At 48.1% G+C, this 24,582-nt stretch overlaps 2 protein-coding genes across 3 annotated transcripts in view; one reads left to right on the plus strand and one right to left on the minus strand.

Annotated features, from left to right (window-relative positions):
- Nucleotides 1-24,582, plus strand: part of RBL1 (RB transcriptional corepressor like 1) — a 278,968-nt gene that overhangs the window by 73,595 nt on the left and 180,791 nt on the right. The gene's annotated exons all lie outside the window — the stretch shown is intronic.
- On the minus strand, nt 994-23,189 carry PIGU (phosphatidylinositol glycan anchor biosynthesis class U). Of its 2 annotated transcripts, XM_086760550.1 has the most exons (12): nt 22,874-23,189; nt 21,030-21,094; nt 18,768-18,827; nt 17,738-17,800; nt 14,919-15,028; nt 13,108-13,208; nt 11,019-11,116; nt 8,708-8,862; nt 8,071-8,214; nt 7,137-7,261; nt 5,220-5,362; nt 994-2,656 (listed from the first exon to the last, which is right to left on the minus strand). In XM_086760550.1, the coding sequence occupies exons 1-12, from the start codon at nt 23,001-23,003 to the stop codon at nt 2,543-2,545; spliced, it is 1,308 nt and encodes a 435-aa protein (XP_086616676.1). In that variant the 5' UTR covers nt 23,004-23,189; the 3' UTR covers nt 994-2,542. The 2 variants fall into 2 exon arrangements, with proteins under 2 accessions (XP_086616676.1, XP_086616677.1); XM_086760551.1 differs by lacking the exon at nt 21,030-21,094 and having other exon boundaries at nt 22,874-22,992.

The following is a 24,582-nucleotide window of genomic DNA, read 5'->3' on the forward strand; positions in this document are numbered from 1 at the left end:
TATACCAGTACAGGAGTTCCTGCGTGCCCTGCACAGTGTCACACCAGCCATAATGGCCTAATGGCCTGGTCCCACTGCAGGCATTTTTGGGGTTGCTCTGCTTCGCTACAGCAGGGCCCATCGCAATGGTTCCAGGTGTGTGGGTCCCCAATCCACTTCCTCCCACCCGCCGTCCCCAGGCTTCTGTGGCAGCGGTGGTGGCCCAGGATGGCAGTGGGTTCCTGGTGCTCGGCACAGCAGGCACTTGGCCACTGGCAGGGCCCTGTGTGTGCCAGGAGGCCCCATCAGCCCCTAAAGCCTCCCCTGGGACCCACGCCCTGCTCAGGAGCCAGGATGGGCATGCAGCCCCTCTCCCTGTCCCGGCCCAGTCCTGGCCCTTTCCCTCGACCCTGTCCCTGCATTTGCTTCTGCCCCATCCCTGCCCTTTAGCTGCCCAGCTCGTGCTGTCCCCATCCTTTCCATACCCCGTGCCCCCTGCCCCAGTGCTCACCGCATTACCACCTTGTGGGCCCACTTTTGAGTCCAGCTTTGGGACCTGCTCCCCCGGGAGGCCCAGACGGAGCCAGCCCTGGGGCCAAGGGCAGCCGGGAGCACGGCCCTGGGCGCAGGAACAAATCCAGCTGCTGGAGACAGAGGACGGAGCTGCTGCTTGCCACCCCTCGGCTCAGTCCTGCTGCTCCCGTGAGCATCGCCTCCCTCCTACGGGTGAATCGTTTTCACTTGGCAGAAATTCAGATGGCCCCCAGCCACTCACTTCCTAAGTTCTCTTTTACAGCGCTGTCAGGTTGAACTGCGCACAGCTGGTATTTCCTAAAACCAGAGTGGGTGCCAGCGTGCCCCAGCCTTCAGTGTGTCCCAGGGCCACTTGTTCTCCCTCCTGACCCCGTGTTTGTTTCCAAGTCCCCTCAGGAGCCCTCCTTGAGCCTCCCAGAGCCCTCTCTTGCCCTCTCACTCCCCCATCCTCACCCCACTCCAAACACAGAGCACAACTGAAGTGTTTAAAACTCGCACAGTTTATTACGCCCTGCGACATGCCGCACAGCCCAGAGCAGTCCTGGCCGCGGCCGGACGCACAGGGCTGCTGGCCAGCATGCCGCACAGGGCTGAGCTGGGCTCCGATTAACAACCCCCACCAAAGCGCGAATAGCAGTGCAGTAAGGCAAAAGTTTTAAATGTCCAGAAAGGAAGAAGAGCTGTTTACACAACTGCTGGGCATGCTGGGCTCCCAGCTGCTCTGTACCAGGCGCAGTTTGGTTCTGACACCGTCACATTCCCAGCCCTTGGGATTTTCCTTTTTGGCTCAGTGAGAGAGCTGGCTGCCCTGACACCACCGAGGTGGCTTTCACATCACAGCTGCTGCTTCCCAGTGCCACCGCGCAATCAAGCAGCAGAGCAAGCCGCCAGCCCAGCGGATTCGCCCCAGCCCGTCACGCTCCTTGGGTCAGCAGCGGTGGCAGCTCTGGGGTGCGCAGGTCTGGGGGAGCCAGGGGGAAGCAAGGAGCAGGGGAAGTGCCCGTCCTGCAGCATTACGCGGCTGTGGAACACCTGGAGCCAACTCCACAACAGCGGTGGCTGAGGCTCCTCTGGACTTGGCCTGGGGCCTCAAAGCGCAGTTTCTGGCACCTCCTGGTCCCTAGCCCAGGCCAGCAGCTTGCTTGTTCCATGTCCAGGCTCCTGCCCCAAGCCATCACTGCGGTATAGTGCGAGCCTCGCGCTGCCAAGGTTTGTTATCCTACAGAAACAAGGAACAGTGGAAGTCTGCATCCACAGCAGCGTTCCTTCTACCAAGACCCTGCAATGTCTCTGTGCGGCTCCTGATGTGGAAGTGTCCGTGTTGCTCCAACAGGATACAGCAGTTACCCGGTACCCACCCTGCTCCCGCTTTCACCCCAGTTCCAGTCCTTACTAGTGTTTAGCTCTGCGATTATTGCCGGTGGCAGCAGCTTCAGCTGTCCTCCTTCTAACATATCATTCCTCCCTGGTCACCCATTTATTTCACAAGCACCCGCTGTGCCTGAGCACATGTGATTTTTCCACAACAGCAGAACCAAGAAATGGCATTTGCAGCCAGGGCTCAGGCACCAGGTACCCAGAGATTGCCTTGTGCCAAGCAGGAGCATTACTGCTCAAAGCAGAGAAGGGGAAATTTCCAGGAGAAGTAAACATCTCCAAGAAGCAGTGACAGTAAACAGTTCATGGTCTGAGCTCTTTCTAGGCCAGAGATTCAGCCCTGGTTTTAGCTCAGACATTTTCTCCAGTTCCTGCCCAGAGTTGATGGCTGAGGTCGCAGTGAAAAGCACAGCTGTGGGAAGAAGGGAGATGCTCCAACGGAGGCACTTGGCTCCTACTTGTAGCTCTTCCAGTCTCTGCACTGAGCCCGCAGCTCAGGAGGGTATTCCCAGAACCTCAGCCCTTTCTTTCAGTAAGTATCACTCCCAAAGTCAGGCCTCATTCAGGGAACCTTCCCCACCCACCCCACACAGCCCAAGCTTTGCACGCTCCTCAGAGAGGTCCATGTCCCAGGGAATGGTGGGCACAATCCTTATTTCAAAACAAGCATGGCTTCTGTCCCATCTTGCCTTGTCAAATGGAGTCCGTGAGTGAGGTAGTACTCCCGCCGAAGGAAGGCATAGAAATAATCCGAGACGAGCAGGATCTGCAGAAGCAAGGTTCAGACACATCAATGATGCTTCAGAACAAGGAATAAAAGCAACATGTGTTTGTGATGGACCCTGAAAGAGTTTAAGAAGTTCTTAGGCTGGTCACCACGCTGCTGACTGCCATTAAGCACTTTCCAATTGTGACTGTTTTGCCAACTGCCATTTCTACTCTGACGAGTAAGAAGCTTGCAGGCGGCAGCAGGAACACCACAGCTCTCCAGGTTAGCCTTAGCAAACAGAAGCTTTAGCAGTTTAACAGAAGAATACTGACCAGGCTAAAGGGTGAAGAGAAGAGCTGAAATGTCAAGGCTGTGGCTTCAGAGTACAACGTCCAGGAATAACACCAGATAAAAGCAGTTCTTCCACCCCCATCACCTCTGCATCTCCTTCCTGCCCCCGTGCTGTTGTGCCTCTCCACGAGGCAGCCAAGCCTGTGTACAGGTTTGCACACTCCCTGTAAGTGGGGAACAGAGCTGGCTGTCCCCCATTTTTTCCTGATCCAGGCTGGAACACGCTGCCACACACAGGGATGCTGGCACCATCCCGTGTTGCTCGGGAGGTGGGCACACCTCAGGCCGTGCTGCAGTGTGAAATCACAGCTGAAGTGCCTTGCAGAGAACCACTGTGAACACAGAAACTGGACATGGGAATCACAAGGCCCCGCCTTCCTCAGCCCCCCTTTGGTTGTACTGAGGCACCACAGCGTGACTGCTCCCTTGCCTAAAAGCACTGAGAACGGCAGAGTGGTCTCAGCGGTTTTTCTAAAGCAGCCGCCTCGGGCCAGCTGCCTCTGCAGGGCAGGCTGGGCTCCCGTGCACAGGCAGTGACCGGCCGGCCCAGCAGCGTCACTTGGCCTCTTGTAGCACGACCCTTTCCCAGGAACGCTGACCTGCTCCACCTGGAAACAGCATCGCATAACCAGAGGGGAAAACCGTTTCAGCCCCAGACCAAGCTGGCAGTTATTGTCCTAATGGCCAGAAGCCACTTAATGCACCACCTTGGCAGAACGTGTTCATCCGTTTCCCCGGGGAGTTCACCGCAGGAGAGCCCCCCCTGAAGTATGCTGCAGTGCTAGGGGACGGGGGAGGGAAGCCAGGCTGCCAGCTGGAGCCTGCTGGGCTTGCTGCTAAACACAGCTGCTGCGGAGAAGGCTCAGTGGCAGGACGGGAGGATGCAGAGGACCAGGTGGAGACTGAGGGAAAGAGAAACAGGGCTGCAGCCTGCTGAGGTCAGAGGAGAAAGTGCGAAGGAGAACAGACAGCGAAGGACAGAGGTGCCCCGGGAGGGTGAAAACAGCCAGGACACTGGCCACTGGTTTTGCTGAACACCATGGCTGACTACTGACAGGCTGTACCAATACAGTTGGTTTTACTTTTAACTGAACTTCTCTGCAGACGTCTTAATGGGAAAAAGAAAGAGCTGAGGTTAGTGGGGATGAGGGCTAGTTCTTTCTCACAAGGAAATAATTGATTTTTGCAGATTTTTGCTTTGTCTGCATTTACACAGAGCACAAGACCTTGCAGGACCTGCTGTGACTTTCTCAGGTAGGAAATAAAATCCTCTTAGAATATCAACACCTGCCATCTGTAATTGAAGTTTTACTATTCCTTTTATTCCATAGCAAGACACATAGTTAGAGAGCTACGAACCATTCCCAGTTTCCTGTAAGTGCTTCTTAGCAGTATCTCTAAACTCCCTCTCACCCCACTCACTGCATGGAGTCTCTTTGCTTTTACGGAATGGGTGTTTGTCCCCATTTATCAAGGGTATGTATACGCAGGTGATTTTCAGAGCCTGGCAAAACTTCTCCTCTAGTTTTAGGAGAAGCAGACAAATGCAAGTGGCTGAGGCACGTTCAAAATAAAGGCAACTTTAACATGAAATGAACATTCTGCTTACTCACATATGAAACTGTCCCAGGACGTAGGGACATAGGCAATCGCAGAGAGGAAGGACTTGGAAAAGGTTGTAGAGCTGTGTACATCAAACCCCACTCTCCAGGGGTGCTAGGCTCTGTTTTCCCTAAGGCTAGGAAAAGCCATGTATCTAGAACAGCCTTGAGAGAAGCACGGAGAGCAAGCCCTGGCATGACTCAGACCCTGCCCATGCCCACAAAAATACATTTCAGTGAGGTATAATGCTCAGAAAAATTGGTGCCACATCCCCATGCACGGGCAGTTCTCTTTGCCTGTTGGCTGGCCCCACTGCTGCTGCCCCACGTTTTTTTTTCCATCTCCCCTCTCAGCTCATCTTCTTCATTCACACATGCTCTTAGTCCTGCCATACCAAGATGCTTTTCCTCTGCTATCAAGCAACAGACCACGTAACTTGCAGTACAGCCTCGTTGGATTCTTAAGCTATAGCTCAAATACTACAAGAAGTCTTCCCCATTAGTGTGCCAGAAGGTGAGGACAAGGCAGATTTCAGCTGGAGCAAGGAGAGGCAAGAAGCTGCTACGCAGGACTACAGAGGATGCAAAGAGCCAGACGCATCCTGCAGAACCCACTGTTGCTGGACACTCCACCCAAAGTGCAGCCTTGTTTACCTCGCTCTACTAACCTGCCCTATGTTGAAAGTCAATGTGATGGCATAATAAAAATTGGAGTTGGCACTTCCTGCATAAATCCACAGATGCCACAGAACGGGGAACAGGAAGGAGCAGACAATGAGCACACATGACAGGATGAAGATGTTCCGGAGGACTGCAAAAGAAAACCAAGCTGTTAAAAAGATGCATTACTGAGCAGCCATGCTCACACAACCAGCAATGGTATTCAGGGTATGTGCAGTGGGGGAGAGGCACTTGCCAACACATACTTCTCTCCAATAATATTTCACAGTTTGCTTTAATAATTTCCTAGGTAGCTTTTATAAGAAATCTCCTACATTTCCCTTTAAAATAAATACTTCTGCCTTTGCCTGAGTGTGAAATCCTCATTTGTAGCTCTTCCCTTCTAGGTAGTGCTTCCAAACACTCTTCCTCTTCAGGATTTTTGGTGCCTACACTACAGTAACCAGCAGTTTTGAGAAGGGCCTTTCCACCAGCACGATTCAGAGAGCAAAGCACACCATCCCCTAGCCTCGTCAAGCTGATGACAAAGGAAAAAAATGAACCTGCAGGCAATAGGAAAAGATATACTTTCTCAGGAGGTGGTAAGAAAATGAAAGCACCATAAAAGGAGGAAACTCATACAGGCCAAATGTGTTGACAAACACATGACCTCAGGAGGTGCAAGTGTGGCCAAAATCCATCAGTCTGCATGGGCGTTACATGGACAGAACCCAAGCACAAGCTTGTCTAAAAAAGCTATGAACGACTAAGCCAGAAGAGATTTTGTTTTCTGTGAACTATCTACGCCTATAATTCATCCCGGCACTTGTGTCACTGTGCGTGGCTACAGCTCAGCCAATGTCCCTGAAGGTAACTGCAAGGCTCTCACTCATCATGCAGCCGACGGGAGCTATCTGGCATCCTAAGAGCATTGCCACATCCCAACCTGTTCACACCTGTCTTTTTAAACGTCTTGTTCAGGAGGTCTGTTCCCTCGCTGTGGGGTGGGAGCACGTGACAGATGACTGTCCCTCTCCCTGGTCACAGTCCCCTTATCTGCATGCTTGGAACGTGCAACTGACCTACACTGAATCAGGATTTCTCAGAAGTACATCACCTGCTATGGCTGCAACAAGGCTAGCCTGTGGCTTCCTGCCCTGTTTGTCACAGCTGGCCTTAGCTTTCCTCAGTCTGAAACTAACAGAGCAGATGGTCTCCAGGTCTCTTGACTCCTGATTATGTCTCCTGGATCAGGCAGGCTAGCTGTCCATAAACACACTTGGCCCAGGTTAGAGAAGACAGCAGTAAAAGGCCTAGACAACCTGGCAGGATTGGTCAAAGCAGTTGGTTTAAACAAGAAATACCAGGAAAAACACAGCGCTTCCAAATCTCCCCCGTGTAGCAGGTTCTAGAGTCTGCGTCTGAAAATATCTGGAAGCTCTCTGGTGATTTAAAGAGCTAAAGAGGTTCATTATGAAGCATTTAAGAAAAACTGGACAACTGCTTAGAGTAATTCAGTTACTTTCACTCTAAGTAAACAAGTAGACGCAAAACAAAGAACCGCTGCAAGGTGCAGGATTTTAAGGCTGTGGGACTCACAAATTGCCAGAGCCTTGTTCAAATTACACAGCCTTAAAGGTTTAAATAAGCCACATCCCTTGTGGATGTAAAAGGTTCTTAGAAAAAAGCTAATCTTCAGAACAACTTGGAGAAAAGGGGAAGATAAGGTACAAGTGAAAATTCCCTCCTCAATCAATTTCAATCCTCGTCCTAAAGACACATTACAGACTGTATCACCAGAAAAACGAAGCCTCCTTCCAGATCCCCAAGGAGGCCACAAGAGGCAGCTTTGGTTTAGTGGTGACAATTATTGGACAGGTCCTTTCCTGTTCCAGATAAGGAACAATGAAACACACAGGACTTACATCTGTAAAGGTGGTTCCAGACTGGAAGGAAGGCCATGTACAGTGCAACGTCTCCCACGGTGGGATAGGACTTGAAGATAGAAATGATGGCAATCTGGACAAACATGAAGAACACAGGATGTTCCCTAGAAGGCATAAGACACAAAGAGTAAGAGGATGCAGTAGGGTCTCTGGAATCTGGAAATAAATATCAGCAAGGGCATGAATGTACTGTGGGATAGGCTCAGAGAGGCTCTCGTGCCCCTGCTCTTCCCAAACAAGCCTCTGAGTGCTGGGTGGGGTAGACTGAGCCGCTCTGCAGAGAAGCAGCGTAAGGGTATGCACATCTGCTCGCTGCCTTCACACAGAAACGGCATACCTCCACTCAACACACATGTACAGAGTTGGTCACCTGGGTTGCTCTTCCCCAGCTCTGCCTCATTCACCGAGAAGCAATCAGCACCTCCTCTCTGAAGGTTATGTGGAGAAGCCCGTAGTTATCCCTCTGGCATGTGACGATGTCTGTATCCATTCCAAGGCAACTGAATAAGCTCACTGAGAATCCGGGAGTGTTAACGGGTGCTTTTATCAGAAAGAAGGGTAACGTTGCCAGCACAGTCTGCTAGGAATGTCCCCAAGTTTTCACTTTTTTTTTCTGATAACAAAGAACTTGAAGCTCCAGCCAAGAGCTCTTGCTTTCTGACTACACTGGCTTATGCCAGCAGGAAGCAGGCACCTCTATAGCCTAAATTTTTGCTCTCTCTTTTCATGCCTGCAACACATCTATTGCATAGCAGAGACCAACTCACTTGATTAAAGAGGAATGAATATTGAAACTTTGGGAAATGAGGAGGATAGGCCCTTTTCAGGCTTGTAGAGCCAGACATCTGATGCCAGCCTTATAAGCTTCCACAGGACAACTGAAAGTAAAAAACCAGCAGAGAAACATACTTACTTTAGCTTTATTGCCAAGGGAATGGTGTAGAAGAACACATTGATTTGAAACACGCATACGAAGAAAAGACTAAAGTGTTCAAACATCTCTGCAAAGAAGTACCAGAAAAGGCCAATATTGGGTGTCAGATCTGGAACAGAAAGGCTGAAATTTGAAAAGAAAAGTCAAGATAACATTTTAAAATGGTCGTTTCTCACTGTCCTGGTTCTGTTACATTAATTAATCATTGTGTGCTACTGGATGGAGGACCTATATTTTAAAATCTGTGGAAGAGAAACCAAAGGGGTGAAAACGTGGAGAGAAAAGGGACTAACCCTTCCCCGTGCCCCAGAAGGACTTAAACCATTCCCAAGCAGACATTAAAATTTCACAGCCATGGTAGCTCAACAATCAAATCCATTTCCAAACACCTCAGTGGAAAATATCTCCTGTCTTCTCTAATTCTTGCTGCTACTTAATTAACAGAAGTGGGCTAATGCCTGCTCTCCTCCACACACTCTTTCTTTTCCTGCATTGCCAGTAAAACCACAGATCACACGCTCTTTAGGACAGGGAGTCGGGCACCTGCATGTGACGCACAAGAAACAGCATAGCGGGGGCTAGACAGAAATAAAACAGTAAAAATCCTCATACTTACATAAACCCGTAAACAGATGGGATAAAATCCCAGGAGTTGAGAAGGAAGAAGGAGAGGCAGATGATCACCAACAGGCTGCACAGGTAGAGGGCCGCATACTGCACGGTGTAGAGCCAGAAGCTTTTACTTTTCAATTTTATTGGTATGAACTGACGCTGAAAATCAAATACAAGCAGGCAGATACTCCTCATCAGGTGGAAAACCACAAGAAAGCCTGAGTGTTCAGAGTATCTTTAAATTGATGAAAGAAAGCATCAAACACTGGCACTATGGCACTGGAAGGAGCAGCTCTCAGGCACAATTTGCTTGACGTTCTTCACTCTGGCCAATTAAGTCACACACATTGCACACGTTTCCAGAACTGCGCTTGAAAATACAGCTAAGCTGGTCATTTCTGCTTGCAGTGCAGTGAGTCGTCTCACACACTCAATGTAAGATTTACACACACGTCCTCACAGCTACACTTACATCTCAGATGTTTGCAACACCGTACTGCTGCCTGCCTTCTACTGCAGAACCCACATCAACGGGGTGACCAAGGGCCCTGCTCCACAACCTACCACCCTGCGACGCCAGGTCTCCACCACACAGACTGGCACTCATGCTCTGCTGAAATCAGGGAAAGAGGACATGCAGCAGGTTCCTAAGCACAAAGGTTGCCTCCTCAGACAAAGACAACTGCTGCAGTCCTGCCACTGCCACGTGTCCTGACAGGTCAACCACAAGCCCTTCTCACGTAACATATCGGTATCTCACTCCAAGAGGCCCCCTGACTGCATCTGTAAAGACAAATACAGGGGCAAACGCCTTTGGGAATTGCTCAGAGTTCTGCAGCTCCAAGCCAGTGATGTGGCTTTCCCATTTGGTGCTAGGCTTTACACTGCCAGGAGAGGCACAGCTCTAACTGATGTGGCTCTGTGTAAAACATGCTGTGTTCTCAGCCACAGTGTGTTTAACGCCACTTGCTGGAACAATGCAAGCAAGTTTACCAAGTATTTGTGGCAGGACAGATTGGAAAGTGCTGGAGAAAAGCTATTTAATTCTGCAAAAAGAGTGCAGGACAGTTCATTTACAAATCTGGATAAAAGAACACACACTAGCATGATCCTCTATAAAAGTTGCAAATTAGGCATTCATGTATCAAAGCACTTGTTGTTGCTTCTGAACACAATGCTTGTACTTCACAGCCACTTTACTTTGACTAAAGTTAAAAGAGAACAAATGAGATTCAAATATGAAATATGTAAAGTAGATGATCCTAAAAATTATCAAACTGAAAAAGCAACACTGACTCTGCAGCAGTTTTTGTCTAGTAAAGAGTAATAATAACATTTCTGAAAAAAAAGTAAGAGACATTCATGTCAGATAGCTAGGGAAAGAAAATGGACTAGAACTGCCTCTCCATTCTCTTGAAGCTCACAGATTTGAAAATAGGCTGTAAGTAACCTGTAGTTAAGATTAGCTATAAAAATCATCAGGGAGACATGACAGACGCAATCAAGAAAGGCTGGTGAAACACTCAACACCAGGGCTTCCAGAATGGCAAAAATAATAAAACTTATCACCAAGCAACCTGTGAACTGGGACAACTCCTCTGCTAGCAGTCACAGCCTCACCCTGCCCCCATATCAGAATAAGACTAGCAAATGATCAGTTTTCATTAAGTGTGTTATAATTTGGATTCTCGGTTAAGTCATTGTCTACAGTATCAGCACAAGAGCTAAGAGAGAGACCAGCTGGAATCATGCAGGCAAACTGGTGATGAATCCACTCACCAGCAAAGAGCTGCCTCAGCTTTGAACCCCGCCCCCTGCCTACTGCTGGGCTGGTTTGGCCTGGAGCAGTGTCTGTCTGTCCAGGCACTGTGCACCCAGGAACGATTAAGGTCAGCCCTGCTGGAACTCAGGGATCCTGTGAACGGGGAGGGAGAAAGGACAAGGGCAACCAGCCACTTTCACAAGCACATGTCTTTGCCATTAAACTCCAAATCAGCATTTCCAAGTTTGAGCAACTGAAACATACAGCTCCCCATCCCTCCTCTCCAGGTCTAAAATCCTAATTGCTATTCACACGACACAAGGAACAGCACTTATTTCAGGCAAGCTAAACACCAGCTAGTTCTGTAGATGACTTTCTGCTCCCTTTTCTCCATGCACAAGCATCCCCACTAAGGCTTCAGACTTCCTCACCATGGCGTGAGGAGAGTCACTTTTTCTGAAACTCAGGACCTGCCCGACTCCCCTCTCACTGGCCATGGTCTGTCCCTGCACAGCTGCATGAGGACAGGTACCAACAGTTAGAAATCATCTACCTGCAGAAGGTAAAGGAGTGCTGGAGCAAACAACGTGAGAGGGTATAGTGACTGGTATGTTGCTAAGGCCAGGAACACAGCACTGAGGAAGGCACTACCTGCAAAGGAAAAAAAAAAAGTTAATTTGTAAGGCACATTTCATATAAACAGCCTTACATACAGGAAATCCAAATCAGAAGAAATGCATAACCCTCTGCAGGGATGTTACAAATATCAGAACATCACTTAAAGGCATTTTTAGCAGAACGTGGCCTGGAGAGTATCCTTTTCTTAATTACATTTTGAATAGAGAATGACTCATACCAAGGTGATTCTCCCAACAGAAAGAACCACTGACTGGTTTCTATCTCCTCTGACTCACATACAGGGGTTCATACAATCACCATGCTGGCTGCTGTTTATGCACGGGGATACATTCACTTAAGTCATATCCGCATGAAACAGCTGTTATACCCATCCTGGGCATGCTGGATAACCTCGACACCAGAACGTGTCAGGGCCCTCTGCAAAGCTCTGTGAAAGAGAGCAAGTGGAAATCTGCAGCTGAAGGAACGAAAGGGCATCAGTTCTATCTGAGTTCTATTGAGTTCTATTCTAAGTTCTATCATCAGATACCAAAACTGAGGCACAGAAAGGATTAGCAGAGCTTTTCCAGGTGGTCTTAAAAATATGAATACCTTTACTGAGGAAGTGTTATTTGAGGTGTCTCTGGTTGAGCTAAGTGCCGAGTACTCACACTGCTCAACTATCAGCACCAGAAATCGAGTCCAAAAGATCCCAGGTTAAGCAATAAAAATACAAGCACCCAGTGCAGTAGCCTGCTTACAGCTTTCAGTCTTACATCACTGGATGGAAGCAATCTGTAAAAACACAGCTTAGACAGCAAGAATCCTGACTCAGCGCACTGGACTAACTGTCAGCCTACTGACATCCAACACCTGGTAAGCTTCTCTCTGCTCCCACCTTTTTAAGGAGAATACACAGGGTTACCTGGTGAGGAGCCGTCTCCACTCTGCAGCTATACTCTCCTAGACAGTAACTTCCCTATCCTCTATTTTATCGATTGTTCAATTCCGCACAGATCTGAAGAATCGGTACGCAGAAATCATAGCCATAATCTTATATCCTCTCTTTGTCCACTTTAAAACCTGGAGGCTGCCACACTCCCAATCAGGGAGAAAACCAGGGGAGAGCCACTACAGTTTGGTTTATGACTGAACTATTAGTCTCATGGTATCAGTGAACAGTTAAAAATCAGTTCAACTAAACGGACCCCCATTTGCTTTTGCAAATGCTTTTAAATCAAAACCCCTCCTGCCTCAATTACTAAAATTGGACTAAAACTTTCTTTTGGAAATACTAGTAAAAGCAATCTATATCCACCTTCCACGCAATATCTGGGTCTGGGCACCGCCAGAGACAAGAGACCAGACTGACCTTCCCTCTGTTCCAGCACAGGACTCCTAAAACTTACATGACTAGCACAAATCACATATGCTGAAAGACTTTAGCACTGGGGAGTCAAAAAGAAACAGAAACCTGGCATTATGCACAAAATGAGTGAAACAGAGTCTTTGGTTACTGTTTCTGTTTCCCCAAAGCTGCATTAGCTAATTTCAAACCAAGGTTACAACTGTGAGTGAAAGCCAAATAACAGCTGCAGGCAACTGCTTGCTTTTGAATAAACGTTAAAAGGTACACTTTGAAAAATAAATGGTATACAACATTTTAAGTGCATATTCGTGTACAAAAGAAAGAGCAGCAGAGCATTACATCCTCCTACACACAAATGCGCTTTTCTTCATAAATAGAAAACTATTCAAAGTCATCCAGGAGAAGGAGTCAGTTTTTAGAGATTAAACTCCTAGGTACACTGAGATGAAAGGAAGTTTTGCCTTGACTATAAAGTCTCTTGATCTCTTGTGATTTCAGGCAGAACTCTGACCTTGCTCCAGTCCCCATTTCTGACGTGTTTCACTGAGATCTTTGTAGCAATCACATTTGTAAAGTTCCACCTTGATTTAATTTCTGCTAATTTTCTAATCTTTACAGAAAGACATAACGAACCATTTTTTCTTCATTGCGTTACCTTTTATTGTAGCCAAAATGAAGAATGCAATGACAGTATTGTTGATGGCACAGGTGGATTTTGCCACACAAGACATCACAGTGTAGGGGTTTAACAGGTAGCTGGAAAAGAGCAAAGCTTGAGTTACGCTCATGCCATTCAAAGGAAATACTATCTAACTAAAGAGATGTTCAAAGGAAAAACAGATGCAATTTGCCATTTCTTTTTGTTTATTTACATTTGATGGGATTCTCTTATCATTACATTAATTCAGCTGGACAGGTTCTTTAGTCTGCAGCAAAAACCAGATCCTTGGATTGTAGCCTTGGACACAGCGGCTACAGGGAGCACACTGGAGGAAAGGAGACGGTTGGGAAGGCGTCTAAAATGCAATTTCTATCCTAGAAAACTATTACAAAAAATGTTCCTTGCTTTGCAGAAACGTTGTGCGTTCATTCAGGCAGACCTAGAATACTGGGGTCCAAAGTAAACTCTTCCTGTTACTCACACCTACTGACTCTGAGGGAGTAACAAAAATAAGACGATAGCAAGATGGAAACAAATCCTGAGGCATTAGCAGAGTTTCCCGCAACTCAACTGCAGCTGCACAGTCATGCTATGGCACAACAATCACTTATCTTCACCACCACATCATCTGAGCAAAAAATCTGCCAGCTACGAAAACCATATTTTAATTGGAATTATGGAAAGAAAGCAAACTCTGAACACTTTTACCTTGCAGAATGCAGCAACACTTTAGCTAGTAAGGCTGCCAGCTCCTTTTGGAAATTAGAATTACCATAACCCCAAAATCCTGAAAAACGTTTGGAAGGATTACAATAAGCAAGACAATGTATCAATCAGCCTTGCTAAAAATGAAATCAGTCATCAGAGTGAGTACATATGGCTGACGATTTCCTAATTATCTCTTTACATAAATATTTTCAACACTTCTCCAAGTCCCAGTCTGGCTTTTTTCTGCATTTCCAGAGAGACAGCCTCCAGCAGGATAGGTACAACTTAATGCCAACTTTGCTGTGGTAATGTGCAACAAGATTAAATACAAAACAGCCTGCAATTTACAGACTTTACCTTTCTCATCCTTGGGAATCTATCATTTTACAAAATTCATACGAAAATAAGAAAAAAAAATAACAAATTATCTAATGGAAAGCTCTCTCTGACACAGAATAAGTCAGATAATAATTTATTTGCATAAAAATGCCAGTTAAAAAATAATTCTTTGACATTAAGTACCTTGCTTGTATATTATTTATTTTAGTTGAAGACTTCTGAAATAGAAAAAAATATTTAGTACATAGAGGAACACCATGAGATGATATTATTAAGATCACAACCTTAAAATATCTTTGAATTCTGCGATATTCAAGTTGTGATATTCAGCAAGCATTTTGTTCAACTGTTCAAAAATTCTCCTAACTTTTATGAAAAGATGCCTGAGACATTTGGGAGGCATAAAATCAGTTTTGATGACATTAGCATACAGGTAAAATAAATGGGAATGTGATCTGTGCAGACACAACATTCTTGCTACCACATTAATGACCTTATGCTGATGGGCCTGTCTTAGAGGGTCTGAGTGAATTTACTTGTTGGCAACAAACATTTGGAAAAGCATCAGCTTTTCACTTTCAAACAGAGTATTTTGAGCTGGGGGGATTTTTATGTGTAACAGGAAATCCAGAACTTCTGGCAAAAAAAAAAAAAAAATCTTCAACAAATGTTGAAGCCCCAAATGAGACAAATAAAACCCAAAGGGAGCTGAGGAACCACAGCAGGCTACTGTGCAGCCTCCAAGAAGTGATACTTACAACAGTGCTACCTTGAGGGGGATGTAGTGCATCTCCATGGGCGTCCGGATGAGTTCAGCCACATCCGGTGCGTATTTATCCAGTTCTATCAGGAGCTTTTGCTTTTTGAACTGAACAAGGGAGAATGATCAAAGACTGTCAGATGAAGAAAGTAATTATTTCTTATTATTCAGCATTTCCATTACTGTGGAACAACATACATGAGTCCCAGGCGTGAGCCAAAACTCACGTTATGTGAGGTGGTGTACAAACAGAACAAACAACCCCTCTCTTTTCCCAAATTCTTAACAACTGAAGTGGCAGTCACGAGAAAGTAGATAATCTCTACTTATTTGAACTTCCTTAGAATCACAGAATGGTTAGAGTTGGAAGGGACCTTCAAAGGTCATCTAGTCCAACCCCCCTGCAAGGAGCAGGGACATCCCCAACCAGATCAGGTTGCTCAGAGCCTCATCCAGCCTGGCCTTGAATGTTTCCAGGGATGGGGCATCCACCACCTTTCTGGGCAACCTGTTCCAGTGTTCTACAACTCGCATTGTAAAAAATTTTTTCCTAATACCTAATCTAAATCTACCCCCCTCTATTTTAAAACCATTACTCCTTGTCCTATTCCAACAGGCCCTGCTGAACAGCCTCTCTCCATGTTTCCTGCAGCCCCCTTTAGGCACTGGAAGGCCGCTCTAAGGTCATCCCAGAGCCTCCTCTTCTCCAGGCTGAACAGCCCCAACTCTCTCAGCCTGTCCTCACAGGAGAGGTGCTCCAGCCCTCTCAGCATCTTCGTGGCCTCCTCCGGACCTTCTCCAGCTGGTCCATGTCCTTCTGATGTTGGGGGCTCCAGAACTGGACACAGTACTCCAGGTGGGGTCTCACCAGAGTGGAGCAGAGGGGGAGAATCACCTCCCTCGACCTGCTGGACACACTTCTCTTGATGCAGCCCAGGATGCGGTTGGCCTTCTGGGGCGCAAGGGCACATTGCCCACTCATGTTGAGCTTCTCGCCCACCAGCACTCCCAAGTCCTTCTCCTCAGGGCTGCTCTCCATCCATTCTCCACCCAGCCTGGATTTGTGCCTGGGATTGCCACGCCCCAGGTGCAGGACCTTGCACTTGGCCTGGTTGAACTTCATGAGGTTGGCACGGGCCCACCTCTCCAGCCTGTCAAGGTCCCTCTGGATGGCATCCCTCCCTTCCAGCGTGTCAATGGCACCACACAACTTGGTGTCATCGGTGAACTTGCTGAGGGTGCACTCTATCCCACTGTCCATGTCGCCGACAAAGATGTTGAACAGGGCTGGGCACAACATGGACCCCTGAGGGACACCACTTGTGACTGGTCTCCAGATGGACATTGAGCCGTTGACCACCACTCTCTGAGTGCGGCCATCCAGCCAACTCCTTATCCACCGAGTGCTCCGTCCATCAAAGCCATGCCTCTCCAGTTTAGAGAGAAGGATGTCCTGCGGGACAGTGTCAATTAATTACATGTGTCTAACTCTTGACACAGCTGACGGTGAACTCAGCACACTAGAGTTTAATACTTTCAATCTTCCTAAAGCTTGTCTGGATCTCCAATGAAAAGCTGACTTTATAAATTCACTGTTCAACACACAAGCCCTTAAGAAACCAAGTCACAGAAGTACGTGGTCTTTGGTACTTTGAAGATAGATACCTCTATGTCAAATCTCCTTTAGGGAGAGATCTCTGTCTTTAATCTATCTCGTTCTATGACGCTCTCTATGGAGACAAAAGAGAAATCTGAATTATGAACCTACTGGACCATGCCATGGTAGACAGAACGAGAGATACTGGCAATAAATTCTCAACAAGCAGAGTAACTCACACGCAAGATTTTTACAGGGCTGCAGTTCTATGATGAGTTATTTCTTCAATCTCAAAGTCAGAGGACAAGGAGCAAATATGTAGCTATATGGGAGACCACACAGATGCTGTAGAAAATGCAGCCTCCCTGCTCATGTTGATACTGAATCACTGCCCCTCTAGGATCGCAGAGAGCACAGCACTGCTTACACAAAACGTCCTTCGAGCTAATTATGAGAGAATGCTGGGAGGAATTACTCACCTTGAAATACAGATAATTTGAAGGGAACAAGTAGTATTTGGTGTTAAGACTCTCACCTTGCTCAGTAGAACGATTTATGTCACCTCAGCATCCTTGGAAGGTTTATTCCTTCCTTTACACATTTCCAGTCTGTGTATTAACTCATGCTGTGTGTAAACACAAACCACGTTGAGGGTAAAACATTCCAGGCTCTAGCTACAAAGCATACAGAAGATTGTAGCAGGAGCAGAGGTGAGAAAAGCAAGTGCTCAAGTCTTGCCAAAAGTCTTGCCATGCCAAATCCATAGTCCAGTAATTAAATTCTGCATACTGCAAACTGCCATAACAACTGACGGTGGGTTTTCAGTACATGTTCTAAAATCTCACATCCCATCTTGTGCACCCTGACCATAGACTCATCTGCATTTCATCGGCTATTGCATTCTCACAGATTCCTCCAAATCTTTATATTCCTTTTGGACTAAAGAACCTACACTGCTGTGATCATCACTCAAGTGCAGCGTGGTAGATACAGACATGGATTTGTTTCATACTGTAATAGGGCCACAACGAAACTTAAAATACCTCCACCGTTTGCCACATTCAGTCCCCATGTTTATGGATCATCCAGATATGATCAGATTTACCGCAACAAGGACTGGTTGATACTGCATGCTCTTGCATGTGTTTTCTTTGGTACATGATATTTATATATATACTTGCTGGGAGAAGAGGGTCAGCAGCACTGGCAAGTCAGCTTACCACAACTTTGTTGAAGTCCTGAATGGCCAAGTAAAGGGCAACAGCAGTTAGCACATCAGTTATCTAAAAAAGCAAGGCACAGACACACTGGCTGTAAGGAAAATAAACAAATGGAGAAAAATATGTTGGCCAGTACCACAATGCTGAATAAAGACTGTGATCTGACTCTTCACAAGAAGAAAAAATAAGGTTTAAAACACTAGATTGCTGATTTGTACACTGTGCTCACACAGCACCACTCAACCTTGAAGCCATGAGCTGTATCAAAGATACTAGTACAAAACAAGAGAATGGGGAATCAAGGGGAAGGTAGTATGTGAGGGCAAGAGAATCGCCGCTCTAACGAGAGCACAGTCAACACTGGGGCAGTGCCCAGCCCGCTAAACCCACCTGTCCATTAACTGCGTGTGACAGCACCTAGAGCTGCCCCGAACTCACTGGGCAGCAGCACAGTCACCTGAACTCATCTGAACACCCAGCAGAGGCGCAACGCAGACGGCTGGCGCTGCAGGAGACTGCCCAGCAGGGATCCGGGGAGAGAGGCTGCACCAGGTGGCATGTGCAGCCAGCTATATGATTTCTGTTCTCCTGAATTACGCAGGACTCACAGAATAGTTTACAAGAGACATGTGGAGGACTAATCTGTTTGTGCTCTCCCTGCAGGCCTGGGGTTTGGCAGTGGGTTTTAGTGAGAAACATTGCAGTGTAGGGATTAGGCTGGGGGACACAAAAGATCCTGATCTTTAAGAGGCAATTTTTGAAATTTGAAACCAAATGCCAAGTTCCTGTCCCTCTGCAGGGAAACTTACCTAACCGAGAACTGACAAAAAAGAAGGAACATGTGGAACAAGGGAAAAGCCCGAACGTGGGTTTGTACAGGGAAAGCTGCTCTTCTAATTGAACCGTGAGCTCAGCAGGAATCTGAACTACAGGCAGGCTGAAGGCCTCCTCTTGCAGGAGGAAAAGGAAAGTCACACTCAGGTTTTCACAGAATAGCACCTTTCAAGGGGAGCTTTCCAGGAGCGCTTACCATGAACACCAATTCAGCATATTCAATCAGGAAGTGGAAGAGATATATTATCAGCGGGGTCTGAAAGAGAGCAGAAGGGAAACCCATGTCAAAAACTGTCCAAATAAAACAACTGATGATTTGATGAGAAAAAGGGAGTGGTGCTAGGACAGACTGTGAAAGGCAATTTTCCTTAGCCTTTTCTACAATGCTGTTACTTCATAGTAAAGCACCTAAACAAAGCACACGTGCTGGTCTTTTTCCTCGCAAAGGCCTCAATACACTTTACAAAAGACACCACCAACTTTGAAAATCACATTCTATTCCAACTTTTTAATTCTACAAGTATAGTGGTAGAGTTACAACAAAAAGCTTATGAAGAAAAGCTTTAGAAAACATTTTTTCTAGAGAATCTATTTTTTTCCAGGTTCTTTGCAGGTACTTTTGAAAGTATTTCCTACATAGCTGGTTTCATTGTTTAGCTGGTTGTTTAGATGAATCTTTTACAAAGCAAAAAGAAGAAAGCATGTTAAAAACATAAAGCAGTAGGACTATCATCCTTTTACTCCCACAGCTTTTCCCTTCTAGGTAAGAGGAAGAGGACATTTCTGAATTATTTCTTTGACAGAAAAGCTTAATCTGAAAGCACTACATTTACATTGAGTGCCCCCTCAGTCAGTGTGCAGATGACACCAAACTGGGCGGGAGTGTCGATGTGCTGGAGGGGAGGAAGGCTCTGCAGAGGGATCTGGGCAGGCTGGGCCGATGGGCCGAGGTGAACTGCGTGAGGTTCAACAAGGCCGAGTGCCGGGTCCTGCCTTGGGTCACAACAACCCCACGCAACGCTGCAGGCTTGGGGAAGAGTGGCTGGAAAGCCGCTCAGCGGAAAGGGACCTGGAGGTGCTGGCCAACAGCCGGCTGAACATGAGCCAGCAGTGTGCCCAGGTGGCCAAGAAGGCCAACAGCATCCTGGCTTGTGTCAGGAGCAGTGTGGCCAGGAGTAGGGCAGTGACCGTGCCCCTGTGCTCGGCACTGGTGAGGCCGCACCTCAAATGCTGTGTGCAGTTTTGGGCCCCTCAGCACAAGAAGGACGTTGAGGTGCTGGAGCGTGTCCAGAGAAGGGCAATGAAGCTGGTGAGGGGTCTGGAGCACCAGTCTGATGGGGAGCAGCTGAGGGAACTGGGATTGTTCCGTCTGGAGCAGAGGAAGCTGAGGGGAGACCCCATTGCTCTCTACAACTGCCTGACAGGAGGGTGTAGGGAGGTGGGTGTTGGTCTCTTCTCCCAAGTAACTTGTGACAGGATGAGAGGAAATGGCCTCAAGTTGTGGCAGGGGAGGTTTAGATTGGATATCAGGAAACACTTCTTCACTGAGAGAGTGGTCAGGCACTGGACCAGCCTGCCCAGGGAAGTGGTGGAGTCACCATTCCTGGAGGTGTTCAAAGAACATGCAGACGTGGCACTTCAGGACACGGTTTAGTGGACATGGTGGTGTTGGGTTGATGGTTGGACTTGATGATCTTGCAGGTCTTTTCCAATCGTAAAGATTCTATGATTCTACATGGTGTAAATTCAGTCTTCACTGCGAGAAAATAAATTTCTTTTGAAATATGTATAAAATAATGTGATGGTATAAATAAGCATGGGAAAATATTTCACAGTGTGGGAGAAAGTTGTGTTTAAAGAAGGAGAGTTTATTGAAGAGAAACAAGTTTTCAGAGGCAAACAAAGTATCTGTGTCATCTGTAGGTAACACTGTGTATGAGTGTACCTTCCTATCAGTAAGGCCACTCAAGGGCACAGGTGCTTAAGTGTTTGGAGGAACGAGGTGTTTTCAAGATGAGGAATAAATGTACTGCACGCTTGTGCTAACGTTAGTATTTCTGCAAATGCAGAAACTCAAGATGCTGCTATCCAGTAAAACTGTGTTCAGACTCCCATTGACACCGTCTCTCCCTGCTTCAGCCTCTGCTGACAGAAATATCTGGATGTGAACAGAACATTTTCCTTATTACAGATTTCCCCGATTTCAGACTCTGCTTATGCAGTGATAAATATTACAACATCTATCACCTGCACAGCAATGGCTTATTCGGTGACAAACTGCACTTCCTCATTGGGCTAGTTCACGACACATACAACTGTGGCAGAGAGCTACATGACTCCAAGTTCTCTGAAGTCTCTAGGACAAGACAGGTCCCCAGCCTTTGCCAGTCCACAAGCAGTAAGACAAAGAAATGTGCCAGCTGAGTACCACGTTTTAAAACAAAGCATGCATACTGACCTCATGAAAAATAGCTCCAGAATATGGCGAGACCCCTAAATCCAGCAGAGCTAATCCTTCGACCACTGAAACATACAAAACGTCTGCATTAGAATCCTAATGGACAAGGAAGACAAAAATCCCATGATGGTAAAACAATAGTTTTTAAAACACCCACACTCACAAGAATCTCACATTGAATTGCCATCTGAATGGGCGACAAAATCTCACAAAGCCAACAACCAGCTAGAATTGATTGTTTTCTTACTTCTGCCACGGACATTTTTAGTAATTGAACGGTCAATTGTAACCTATTCATCTGGTTCAGCTAAAAATTTTCTGGTTGAAACACCTTGCACTTAACTATATATAAATCACACGTATAATATTTACTGGTTTTAAGTCACCTATTATGTGATACACGGTACCTACGCAGGAGAGATACTTAATTCTAAGAGGACAAATCACGACATAATATACTATTTAAAGTATTTTGCCTAATTAGATGTAGAGAGACCTGAAACATCCAAAGTCACAGTAAAAGAGGAGAAATTAATACATATTACTGGATAAAAGCTTTATCAGTTTTTGAAACTCGCTGACATTTTTCAGCCTTAATTCAGACCCTTTGCAATCCTGTATTTACAGCCTGCACCGCAGTGCATGCAGGCGCTCTTCCACAGGATGTCCACCTTACTGAGCACAAAGGCTCCCGGGAGACCGAGCAGCCTCTGCAGGGAAGGGAACGATGGGAAACAGGTCCATGAGTTCAGAGGGAAACAAGGCAGGAGACTGCAGGAAGCAACAAGAGGTTCTCCATTCAGCAATATGCTGGAGAAGTAGATTCTGTCTCTGCCACAAAGTTCACGTATGACGACAGCCCAGAGCTTTCAGGGCAATCCTAATTGTGCTCCTCACTCCCTAGACACCTGCCTTGGCGCTCTAAGGTAAGGTTTAGAAAGTATCCATTGCTGCAAGAGAATTTTTGGCAGCTGTATTTTGCAACTACAAAGCGTGAAGTGCTACACACTACGGAGCAGAGGCCTTAGGTCATCAGATTCATTCATGCTTTTGACCTTTATGACTCTGTGCCACTGTTTTCCACCCCAAAACTGCAAATCATTTTATCTGCACACTAACTGGGTATTATTTTCCAAAGGGCTGTCTTTAAAATAAATTAAGGTTCCTAACAGGCTCAGATGCTATAGAGACGAATACCACCAAAAAGCCTTAATTAAACTGTAGCTCAGTCTTCAGACGATAATTTCAATCACATTGGTAACAATGTGTGGGACCACAAACTGAACATGGAAAATGAAACAGCAAAGGGCTCTGCATGGACTGGGAACCCCACAGTCATGTTCATGCCACGAGGCAGTGCTTGTGCAGTTAAAGCACAACGGGAACGACTCAATCAAGGCTGCTGAAACTACACATTCAGCACCAGATTTTGCCATTCTTCCATTTTACATAAATCTGTGACACGGTCGGTTTGCAAGTGCAACCAAGCCAGCAATGGCTAAACCCCCGTTCTCCTGCCTTCAGTCCCGTGTCCCTCCCGTCCCCTCGCAGCTGCCGAACGCTCGCTCTTCCCACGGGGACGACCGCCACGGACCCGCTCCCGCAGCCTTCGGCCGGGCCCGGGAGAGGAGGGGCCCGTCCCCAGCCCCGGCGCTGCAGCCCGGCCTCTCCCTGCAGGGCCCTGCGCTGAGCCGGGCCCGGGCCCCCGCCCGCCTGCAGCTGCGCTCCCGGCCCCGGGGTCCCCAGCCCCGGTCGGCCGCCGACCCCGGCCCCCTCACCGCCACCCCCACGGGCCTCGGCCCATGCAGCCGCGCCGAGGAGCGGTGCCCCGGGCCGAGCCTCACCTCGCTTCCAGGCGTTCAACGGGGACGACACCTCCACCCGCTCGGAGATGAAAGCGGCGAGGCTGGAGCGGTAGAGTGCGGCCCGGATCGTCACGGCCACCAGGACAACCAGCACCAAGGGAGCCGCCATCCTCACGGGCTGACGCCGGCTGCGGCCCCCGGTAGTTCCCGGGTGGCGCCGGAGAACGCGGCGCCAATGCAGCGGCTCGGCCGGGAGGACTACATGTCCCAGGAGGTACCGCGCCGCCCGCCCGCTGCTTCCCGACACCGCCTGAGAGCTACGGCGAGCACCGTGGGGCCAACTTAGGCGGAGCGCGGAGGCGTTGTGCTGTGCCCCCTGGCCCGCCTGGTGAGGGCGGGAGCGGTCGGGCCCTGCTGGGGCCTGCGGGGCGGGCGGGCCCGCGGCAGGTTCCCGCTTTCCCCGTGCCGAGCTGCCCCTTTCCGGGCAGCTTTGTTCTCCTTGGCAGCCGGTGCCGCCTGGGACATGAGTCCCGCAGAGCGCGGGCATGGGCCTGTCCCAGCGCCTCGCGGGCCAGGCCTCTCCATGGGTCTGGCCAGGCCCTTCTGCCTCCCGCTTCTGCCCTCGCCCCTCGGCCTCCCGCCCCTTGGCCCAGCCCCGGCTCCCCGCTGGCCTTCCCATGGGTCGCTGTGCTGCCCACAAAGCCGCCTCACGTCCTGCACTTCACAGGCCCCGCTGCCTCGGCCTCTCATGAAGCTGGTGCTCACACACCTGACCATGGTGGCAGGCGGCCCTGTGCTGAACTCGGGCAGGACTGCTGCAAGGGGTTCCTCCTCCCCAGCTGCAGGACACTGCGTGTGTCCTCGAATGTTGTCAGGCTCGTCTTGGCACACCACTCCAGCCTGCGGAGGTGCTCCTGGGTTGCAGCTTTACTGCCATGTGTCAGCTACGTACACATTGCCTTCACATCTTCACTCCCTCGGTTGCCAGCTGGCGCAGAGGCTGGCAGGCTGGGCCCTGCTGTACGGTCAGAAGTGGAAGATCAGTGGCTTCTGGGCAGGTGTTTGGAAAGTCCCTCAGGCTATGCTTTATTTCACCAGCTGTATATGCCCCTGTAGTCTCTGGCTGCAGATAGCTGCCACAGGCCTTTTGACTATGGGCAGAGTTACACGGCTGCTGTTGATGGCAGGGAGTGCGGGTGGCCGTACACGGTTTCAGCAGGTTCTTGGCAAAGTGAGATTGTCAGTGCATGTGATTTCAACAAGACCATCAGTCTCCAGAGCTCACAAGTTCTTGGGAGTATTTCTCCCAGTACCTTCCCAGCATGTGCTTTCCTGCTGTTTTCTGATAACAGTTTCTCTATCCACAACTGTCAGTACCTACACAGCCCATTCACACAAACTCTCACGAAAGCAGCCTCTATTTGCAACACTTCCTCTAGAGTGGAAAGGAAGCAGGCCCAGCAGCCTCTTAAAAAATTGAGGGACAGACTGAAAACACACGCTTCATATCACGGTATGTGAAGACAACACGTACTTTCATGTAAGAAGGATTTGCTGACAGTACTGGGGCTGCCCTTTAAAGAGATGGCTCATGTCCAAGTCACAACATTGACATTGGATGCAGCTTCAGAGCCATAGTGTAGGCTTGCACCCAGCTGCAGGAGTGGAGAAAGGCTGAATGCCTCTGGGACGTGGGCCCTGAAGGCCCAGGTGGCAGAGCGTGGAGTGGACAGGTGGATTTAGCTGGT

Source organism: Chlamydotis macqueenii, chromosome 16 (assembly GCF_036417535.1).
Source record: "Chlamydotis macqueenii isolate bChlMac1 chromosome 16, bChlMac1.mat, whole genome shotgun sequence".
In the NCBI taxonomy this organism is placed as follows: domain Eukaryota; kingdom Metazoa; phylum Chordata; class Aves; order Otidiformes; family Otididae; genus Chlamydotis; species Chlamydotis macqueenii.

What these genes read in the sequence shown, in the direction of transcription:
- PIGU (XM_086760550.1), bottom strand. Translation starts at nt 23,003, where the DNA reads ATGGCGGCTCCCTTGGTGCTGGTTGTCCTGGTGGCCGTGACGATCCGG. An exon ending in ATGCTGAATTGGTGTTCATG is followed by an intron (nt 17,801 to 18,767) that starts GTAAGCGCTCCT and finishes TTGCTTTTTTAG; the next exon opens with ATAACTGATGTGCTAACTGC. An exon ending in AGGACTTCAACAAAGTTGTG is followed by an intron (nt 15,029 to 17,737) that starts GTAAGCTGACTT and finishes TCCCTTGTTCAG; the next exon opens with TTCAAAAAGCAAAAGCTCCT.